This window comes from Phytophthora cinnamomi (assembly GCF_018691715.1).
Source record: "Phytophthora cinnamomi strain GKB4 chromosome Unknown Contig29, whole genome shotgun sequence".
Classification (NCBI taxonomy): domain Eukaryota; phylum Oomycota; class Peronosporomycetes; order Peronosporales; family Peronosporaceae; genus Phytophthora; species Phytophthora cinnamomi.
The window spans coordinates 91,204-101,255 of NW_027150962.1; the positions used below are offsets into that span (position 1 = coordinate 91,204).

The 10,052-nt window shown below is 50.9% G+C and overlaps 2 protein-coding genes across 2 annotated transcripts; both read right to left on the reverse strand.

The window, feature by feature from the left end:
• Positions 1-3,561: 3,561 nt before the first annotated feature.
• On the reverse strand, positions 3,562-5,711 carry IUM83_09911 (uncharacterized protein; the record flags this gene model as incomplete). The annotated part of the gene is made up of 3 exons (XM_067934386.1): positions 3,562-4,058; positions 4,260-4,862; positions 4,961-5,711. 3 exons carry the CDS (start codon positions 5,709-5,711, stop codon positions 3,562-3,564), a joined length of 1,851 nt encoding a protein of 616 aa, XP_067793357.1.
• A 1,849-nt stretch (positions 5,712-7,560) lies between these two features.
• On the reverse strand, positions 7,561-9,078 carry IUM83_09912 (putative carboxypeptidase; the record flags this gene model as incomplete). Its single annotated transcript, XM_067934387.1, has 1 exon — positions 7,561-9,078. One exon carries the CDS (start codon positions 9,076-9,078, stop codon positions 7,561-7,563), a length of 1,518 nt encoding a protein of 505 aa, XP_067793284.1.
• Between the last annotated feature and the right edge of the window lie 974 nt (positions 9,079-10,052).

The window sequence follows — 10,052 nt, forward strand, 5'->3', positions numbered from 1 at the left end:
GCAAACTCTGACATCGTATCCCCTCCTCAAATCGTTATGAGGACGACAGCGTAGGCACAGTCGGCGATGTCGGTACCGTCATGTAATTGGCCCTTTGCAACCAAGGTAGTATTTCCGCTGAGCGAGCGATCCTATTGGTGGATAACGGCTCTAGGCTGTGGTATTGCCCCCAAAGATGGCGGAACCCCTGCTAACTTTGAAGTATCGTTTGCAATTTCTGTTGCTCTAGGCGTTTGTATTGTCGCATGAATATGCTACCAGCTCCATACAAAAAAGACGTGGTCATTTTTCCCCTTGTTGCAAAACTGGCTTTGCGGTGTGGAGTGCAAGACGGAGAAAAATGAGACCGAAGCGCTACAGAGCGATTTTGACGGAGTTCATGAGCTTTAACGATGCTCGTGCCTACACTGCGGAGACCGTGTTTACGACAGAGATGCTGCTAACCATCACTCCTGAAGATGTTAGCCGGTGGATGAATTTTCGTGCGTTTGGTGAGCCATACCCTGGCAAGGACGCTCAGCCAGTGTTTGTCAATCTTCCACTCTCGCATTCGCCAAAAAAGCTATCTCGTGCATTATGCCTCGTGTTGCTGTTACCTGGGACCCGATTCGAAAAGAAGGCAATCCGACGCGCTCGGAGCTGGTGAATAAGGTGATCAAAACGGTGAAACGCTTCGAGGTTCGCCGAGAAGGAGTGCAGTCCGCCGCCCGGCGTCCCATCGAATACGAAGAGTTCATTAACCTCCTCGAGGTTGTGCGCTCTAATCATGACAAAAGCAGCATCAAGTACGTCATTATCAGTGTTCTCACTTTGCAATGGCACATGATTACAAGAATCGACGACATGATGCAGCTAAAGTTCGACAGCTTCACTCCTAACATACAGCACCCTCACACATTACTCTGTCAACTACGCTGGTCAAAGAATATTTCCGAGGAGCGTGACGCCCCGGAGCAGATTTTGCTGGGTAGCTTGTGTGTTCTGTTGAATTTGACTGCTCACCTTGAAATGGCGAGCAGTAGGGCGTCTCCCTACGTGTTTGGGAACGCGGTGGACGGAGATCGTGTTGTCCGACGTTTCTGCAAGAGATATTTGACGGTGATAAATTTCACAAGCTAAAGCAACGCAACCTGGGGCTCACAGCTTGTGTAAAGGGGCAGCAACTTACGGGACAAGGAGTGGTTTGACCAGAGATTTTATAAATCGTCGCGGGAGGTGGCATGCCCAGAAGAGTGTCGTCGACGTTTATATTGGTAACACGCAGCCTTATCCGGACGCCGCAACGGCCAGCGTGCTAACAGGTCCACTGGGCCCGTGCTTTTACGTTATCGAAGATGGCATGAGATTTGTCACCGATAACTTGCTCGTCAACCGAATCGGCAGCGACATCAAGCAGAAAATGGGAGAAGGCGTAGCACACGAACTGAGTATAATCTTGTTGTGGGCGTCGCTGGTGCCCGACGGCTCGTTTGACTATGCATTAGTCCCTACGGCGCTGAAACAACGCGTGATTACAGCGTATCGGGATGCTGGCGGAACCCTACGGTAAATCCCGTCAAACGGGTTCCCATTCAGGTCGTGGGGGAGGGCGCACAACTCCAGCTTATTGAGCTCACAGAAGACGGCCCATATCCTGATAGCAGCACACCTGTAGAACACAGCAACATTCCCACCAGGACGAGCGCAGTCAATACTCGAACGGTGTTCACAGCATTACACTCACAGTTGTTTTGGAGTGCGAGTTGGTCACGATGTTCGAGACCAAGTACCATGCACGCTGCGCGTAAGCATGGACGTCATGCTTACCCTGCTGCAGGTCGAGGAACTCCGCCCTCGACCGGAACTCGTTTTGCGGGGGCTCAAACGCTTGTCTGAGCTCCTCTTTGAATACTTCGTACGTGCTAAAGCACGTAGGATCGGAGAGTCGGCGTCCGTACGCCCAACTCGTCGCTCGTCCGCCAAGACATGACATGGCGAACGCAACCTTTGACAACGGGTCGACGATACGTCGAGCCTCAATGGCTGTGTCGAGTTCGACAAGCCATCGGAGGAGAGGCTCGCCCTCTCTTCCTACATAATTGTTCACGCTCAATTTTAATGATTGAGCACGCGGTGTCGTCCCCGACGACGCCGTCGCTGAGTGGGCACATCCGTGCTCATGGGGTTCTCGGCTCCGCGTTCGTACACCCTGTACGAACGCCACGTAGTCGGTCGTTGGACGGACTACAAAGTGCTACCAGGTGTAGTGGGCCTACTTTGGCTCACTACTTTAGCTTACACGTCGCGCCACGTGTATGAGGAAGCGTAGGAGTTTATTAATAATTTGAATTAATTATACTTGAGTCCACAAGTATAATATAAATCAAATAAAACACCAAGTAGCTAGTTTAAGGTAAAATGAGAACTGTATTGTTTGTAAATTGATCTTCCTCCTAAATCTGCTAAAAACTGTTTATCATCTATGAAAGGGTTGACAGCGGCTGGCTGTCAGAGCCCCGCTAATATGCATGACTCTGATTGGTAGAAAGATGCTGCTTTCTACCAATAGGATCTTTGGGTAGGTGTGGACCACTCATTGTGGTGGCCCACTTCAATGTATCCATTGATGTGCCTTACACCAATGTGAGGAAGTATCTAAAACCTTTAACAGATATTTATCTGTTAAACCATAAGTGACAAATGTCATGCACAAGTGACAGTTATCACTTGTGACCGTTGTCGTGCACAAGTGACTGTTGTCACTTGTGTGTATAACTCCGTTACACGTCGACTCAACAAACTTTGCATTCAACCACGACGCTAACCACTCATCAAATGACACTCAGCCTACCGGTAGACGCTTCATCACCACTGCCTTCATTGTCGCCATCGTCGCCGCCCCCATCCTCGCTTCCTCCTCGCGACGAAGCTGTAGTTCCCGCCGGGTCTTCTTGCGCTTTTCTGCGTTCTGGCCGGGCCGGCGCAGCACGACGCGCTTCCCCAAGTTGGCTGGAATATCCTACCCGGCCCCGAAGTCATCGTGCCAGATCTCAAAGCAGGTCTTGGGGACGCCCTTGAAATCGCGGCGGATCTTTTTGCAGAGCCAACACTTAGCGTCGTCAATGGAGCAACGCTCGCAAAAGTAAGTCGTCGCGAAGGACCTCTTCTTTTCCGTGCGCAAGAGTGCACAGACCTTGCACGACCGTTGGCAGCGCTTCTGGACGCCGCTGACGGTGACCCAGTCTTCAGCCCGCTGAAGTGCGTGCGTCAGGCGAGGTGTCCGCCTGCGCTTTTGGCAGGATGCGGGTGGCGTAGCTTGGACCCCTGCGAAATCCTCGGCGTTGAGCTGCAGGAGCTGGTTCTGGAGGACCGCAAACCACTCAGCCCTTGGTATGGCAATCGTGCCCTTGATCTTCGCTGCCTCTTTGTGAGTCAGGAACGCATTCACCAGCGCGAGGTCCAAGAACACCAAGAATAACCCCTTGTAGTACTTGGTGAAGCGCGTGGACATTTGCAAAGAGTAACTCTGGAGGCGGAGTTGATCATGACGATCAACTCCGCCCATCCAGTTCTGGTAGTCGTTCACAGACTGAGGGCACCCCACTTGCAACGCGCCCACACGCCCACACGCTTGACCTTACGCTCGATTGTCGACGCCGTCATAGCGGAGCCTGTGCACAAGTAGTACACAGGCTTCCGTTCCCACCAAAGATACGAGATCATGGTGGGGATCACGACTGAGCGCGAGAAGAGGAACGAGCCACGGGGGATACGTGCTGGACGCGTCTTGTGATCGGACCGGATGGCCTTGTTGAATCCCAAGCGGTTGGTCTGGATCGTCCCCACCACGTACACGTTCATCTTCAGCAGCTCCACAGCAAGGAGAACTGAAGAATAAGACCTGTTGACCACGACCACATGCCATTTGCGGCGCGATTCAGGAGTGAAAGCAGCCGACAGGTTTCGAACTACGGCAGCTGCGCCAGCTTTGAAGTCAATTCCATTGTCAACGCCATCCCGCTTGCCCACGTAAACTTCAAGTCTAGATTGGTTACGATATAAAGAGCTGTTAGTACGCACTGGAAGGCGTAAGTTACGACATTAAAAAAATTGAAAAAAAAAATACCTGTGGCAGTACGCGGTCTTTGCGTCACACAGCATTTATAGTTTGGAGTCGTAGCGGTGCGGCTTGTCGTACATGAACATCCGAGTGGGGTTGCGCCTCGACGTGGCAGGAAGTACACCTTCATCAAATGAGAAGACGGCTGGAAGAGACCAACCTGACAAGAATCGTTCTTGGATCTTGTCCACTACAGGACGCAGCTTCCACAGCTTGTCGCAGTCGTGGTCTACGGTATTGTCTACGAAGTGAAGGTCACTCAGGATGCTGTTGCAGCGGTCACTACTCATGTACCGTCCACAGAGTCCGGCTGGTATGGCGCCATCCTCGACCATGGTCCAATGCGCAGCGAAGCGCCTCTTCTGAGGGCACAGCATACGCGCCACCAGAAGCCCAACTACATGAAGGATCTCGTGTGCTCCGTAGGCTTGCGTTGCCGTCAAGCGACGAGCAATTTGTGTGGCGGTCTCACGCTGGCGCCCGGACTGACGCGCAGCCATCTTTTCTGCTCGTTTGTTCATTTGCTGTAAGCTGTAGCGGTTGGTCTCGGTGGTGATCGAGACCCAAAGGGACTTCGGCACAAAGTAGAAGAGCGTCAGGAGTGGCGACCGCCACACGTCCAGCAACTCGCCCACAGGTCTCGCCTCCTCCGCACCTAAACCAGGGTACGGAGTTGTATCAGTCTTGAACTCTGCCGAGGGTGCAGTCCACTCCATCGCCCGCAGAGTGTTCTCGCGCTCGTCGAGTGCTGCTTTGCTCAAAGCTGTGTCACCAACATGCAGTGACGCGAGGAAAGCTTGATCCATTTCCTCCGCGTCACTGCCAGAGAGTCCTCCTCCTCCTCCTCCTCAAACTCGTCACCTCCGCAATCATGGTCGTCATCAGCGATAGCAGTACTATCGCTCTCATCACCGGAGCTGAAGTCCTCGTACTCACTGCTGCTCTCACCGTCCTGCAATACGTTCACGTCAGCGTTAGGTTTTGCCGGGATCTGGTGTCGCCGTGGGGGAGCAGCGGGGGGAGTGACAGCACGTTCGTCCTCCCCATCACTCTCCAGCCCCGACGCCTCCGACAGCAAGTGCAAACTGGCCGCTGCATCCCGTTGCTCCTCGTCCGCGTGGAAATCTCTCTGTGAGAGATCAAAGGCTCTGGCTACGGCATTCTGTGACAGCTCAACCTCCGATGCATCGGAGCCTGGGCCGAATATCTGGTCGACTGTTTTCTGCGAAAGCATAACACTAGTGCCTATCTGCGATGGTCGGGTGATGGCGTCGTCAATGCCACCATCGCCTCCGCCACCTTCGCCTCCTTCCTCTCCGACATGTTCGTCTTCTACATGCTCATCAGCGTCGTCTGCTCCGGCCTCGACCGAATCGTCCTCATCATCCACCAGCAAGCCAGACTGGAAGGCATATTCGACAACAGCACACTCACCAACCAGCACGTTGTTCTTTGGACTCGTATACGTCCAGTCGGTCTGGATTCCGGTCGGCCGTTTGGGTGTCCACCCCGCTGCCCTGAGCTGTCGCCATAGGTGCCCAAAGTCAACGTCGTGTGCTACCGTGGCCGGGGCGGCGGGGGTGGCGTGTTTCTTGCGGGGACTGGACCGCATGCTGGTTAGCTAGCAAAATCTCGAATGAGTGGTCTGACGAGACCTCTGGTATCCATCACCCATCTTGAACCTGTCCCTGTCCCGATTTTGTGAACTTGTCGCAGAGACCTCTCGCAGCTTATATGTTTCGGTTGCCTGAAAAACACTTGATTAAAGTATGGGGAAATCTTTTCTGAATCATTTTCTAATATAAATCTTCCTATATCGTAACTTACGACATAAAAAAGACATCTTGTATCTTACAACGTTAGGAAGGAAGGTGTTAAGTAGAGTACTCTTGCCAATCGAAATAGTTTGTGGCCAGGGAATGATCCCATCTACCATCCGTCAAACGATTTAACGACCAAATTTTCGCGGTAGGTTATTACTCGTGATCCTGTAGTCAGCTTGATCTATTGGAACTCGTCCTTCCTAAGAAGAGCGTGCTGGGCGACCCAAATCCTTAGTTACGTCTCAGATCCGACGGAGGATTTCCACACGACACTTACCTGAAGCATCGATCTCCTCTTCAGGTGTGGGATTTGAGCCCACGCCACCTGATAGACACCTCTCTATCTAGGCGCACGCCCTATGGGCATACTAAAATTTTCATGGCAAAACAAGTGCTACTAATACAAAACATCACACTAGTACATATTATACATATTATACAATATCAATTATAAACTAAAAGAGGTATCGAAGTTATAATTGCTAGGGATGAATGATGGTCAAAGTTGATCAATGATTGACCAATAAAGTGGATTGACCCAAAACTAATCGCTCCCATCAATCTTAATTTGTTTAGGCTATTTTTATTTACGTTACATTAATATTCATCACACAAGATGTTTCTTGGTCCAGAGATGAGACCGCGGCAAACAAAAAGATGCTTAGCCACAATTTGGAGTTATCGAGATAATCGCGTTTAAAGTTGACCAATCAAAATTCGTACATAACCGGACATCAAAATTTAAAAGTTAAAAACACTCGCATAAAGCATAAAATAACTCTTATTCGATTGCTTTTTACAAGAGGTTTCCGACAATATACAATACGCTAATATTGAAAAAATATTGAGGTCACACGCCCCAAATAAAGTCCAGGATTTTGGGAGTCCGGAAATGGAGATAATTTTTATCGACCGATGTAACTCCACGAGTTCTAAACATTTATAACGATCAATAGCTTAAAAGAAGCACAAGACGCAGCTCTTTCTGTTCATGCGGTTAAATCGTATTCGTACTTAGCTTCGTAAGCATTTTTTTGTTTGACGCGGTCTCCGATGAGCTTGCAAATTGATAAATGGTCTTGAAACTCGAAAGTTCGTCGTCCTCTGGCTTGTAAAATGAGAGGTAGAGCAAGTTCACCCTATGCCAGCATTCATTTTGCTCGGATAGACTTCCCAACATGTATATGTGGGAATCTCTTTGTCTATTGTCAGCTCCATCCTTGTCATCCCTGGAAGTAATAATAAGTTTAGAAATAAAGAGGATACAGTATCTGCGACGTGCCAACGCGGTGTGGTTATATCCAATGCTGTCCACCATGCTTGGACCATGTAATTACACTTCCCGCTGCGCCACTTAATAGCTGGAAACTACCTTCCTACGTCGGTGCGATTGTTCAACCGCCCTACCTTCAAGAAACTCTGATATGTCCATCGTGGTGACGTACTTACAGGCTACTGAAGTATTCAACATGCCGGTGAAAACGGTGAAAAACGTATACATGTAGTCGTTCGCACTTCCTGTCGGCAGTAGGAAGATCCTACATACTCCTGCTTGGATTATCATCTGCGATAAGATGAAGATCGGAGCTGTACGTCTGGATGACATCAGTCGCTTATATTTTTCAGCCACGAGAAACTTTACTCGTCGTTGCTGTTTCTGTAACTATCGTAATCAGCATTCACTTCCTCGACAAATTTGCTGTACTCCAGCGCCTCATGCGCAAATTGGCGCAGACCCAGGTAAATGTTCCCCCCCACGGGACGAATACTACTTTGCGGTGATACAAAATCGTCACCCTCGACCTCAATCGTCAACGCCGGCACTGTCAAATTATACTGGAGGAACATACCATCGTCGAAGCACCCATAGGCCTTGTACAGGTACGCTCCTGTTTCGCTTTGGTAGTGCACATTAGGCTGAGTGGACAGCGCTTTGCGGACGCTATCTCCCAGCGCACGCATTTTTGAGCCAAACGGCTCGGCTCCTTCTCCAGGTTGGTTGCTAAATGGACGCAGAACTTGACCACCGAACGTGTGCATGTCCAGAAGCCCAGCCAGCGATTCCAGACTCGTGATGAAGTCGAACAAACCCGCCGTGGAGGGTTCACTGAGTGGATATTCACCAGGGTACGTCTCTTCGTCCACGTCACTGGGGTCAAGGTTGAAATACTCCTTCGGCGGCCAGTTGCGGTTCAAATCCACTCCAGCATCCCTTCCATTCACTTTGACAATGTGGCGGTTGGTACGCCACATCCTATCAACCTCCCATGTGTACTGGTATCCGTCGAGATTGACGATCGGCACAAAATACCAGTCGACCTTGTCGAACAAACTCTTCGCAGCTTCGTCTCCAGCTCGCAGGTCGTCCACCATGGACGCCATCGTGTAGAACGTAGCAGCCCCCGCCTGCCACTCGCGAGCGTGAATGAGTGCCTGCGTGTAAAGCGTCTTCTTGTCGCTGTTCGCTTCGTCCTGCTCCGACGTGGTCGAGATCTTGAATGCCGGAATCGACTGGCCCTCGTACGTCACCGACACGTTCTCGTACTTGGTGATATACTCCGGGTTCTGTTCCGTCAGCGAGTCCAAGAACTCGAAAACCTCATGTGACGGCCTAAAGCATTCGAAGAAGGGGCTGTCAGTGTACACCACGTCCTCACCTGATCCATCGTTCGTGCTCCGTTTCAACTCGTCCAGATACCCCTCCGTGCGTTCCAGGCACGCGGTGACCTCTCCCCTGTCCTTGGCCACTATTTGGGCTTCGTTGTACTCTTTGTGCCTGAGAATCTTTAACGGGGACGAGGTGGTCGACACCTTGCCGCGGATGTGTTTGCCCATGTGAAAGTCCGAAGTCGAGTGCAGCTCTCCAGCCGCGGCAAAGGCCTCCACGTCCTTGTCGGAGCCCACCACGTCCGCTCTCACTCTGGTTTCTGCCGTGACTGGTTGGTCGGCGCCTTGGATCGCCTTGATGCTGCGGATATCCAGGGGTCCGCGAGATGTCCGCAGCGCCGCGTCCATTCCGGCTTTCGTGCCCTCGATGGTGTAGCGGTGTCTCGCTGCGTGGTGCCCATGGTGGTGACGGTGCGACGAGGCGTTGCATTCGACTAGCAGAGGCGAGATTAGCGCTGTTGCGGCGTATAATACGCCCCAGGCCTTCATGACTGGTTGCAGGTAGGCTGATCCCTTGAGGTGGATATCTCGGAATGACACAACTGAAGCAATGGCGCGCAGAGATGTGGCTACACCGTAACGGAAATCATGTAGGTTTTTGGGACGGATCTGATATTTTTAGGAACGAAGAATCAGATATGTTCACTTTGAGGTATCAGATGAATGTATACTTGACTGATGCACTTGTGAACTTCGAACTTCGGCTGCTCGCCGCCGCGCGAGCCTCCGCGGACCCGCAGGCGAGGCAACAACGGCAAGCGGGTGACGAGCACAGGCCCGGCAGGGTAGCGTCCGCAGTGGGACGATGCTTGCAGCATCGTCGAGCACGCCCATGTCCACGCAGGTCGCGAGTCTTCACAATTCTTTAACCTGAGCAAACTGATCGCAGCCTCCCGCAGCTCCACAAGTCATATACAGAAGCCGACAATGTTTTCGCCACCCCAGAGGGCCGCAACACCCTATTGTCTAGCCATCCATTCATCCACACTTTTCGTGCGATAGTTCTCTTTTGTCATTCAAAGTAATGTAAGTGCGTATTGAGTTTACTTACAGTGTCCAGCGGTCGGCCAGTTATTCTCCGCGTATGAATTGTTGGCTGGCGTTATCGTAGCTCCTACAAATGTGCATTAAATGCGAATAAATTTTTATTCAGCACCATTTTTGAGCTCTACACATGTATATTGTATACTGTATTATGCTTTGCAATGCGTTTGTCGTTTTCACCTAGTGATTTGCCCGAGTTATAATATCTGGCGCCCGATATAAAAACAGATGGCCATTTAATCCTTCAAGTTATAATCGCGAGCCTCGATATCGATCTCGATTTACGCTATATGTGGTCGAATTGCCGATCCTTCGCGCCGATTTATTTTAAATCGCGATGGCTGTGTACGGATTATAATGCCGCGCTTTATCTATATAATATGCAATAAGACACTTACATCTGGACACTTGACGAGCAT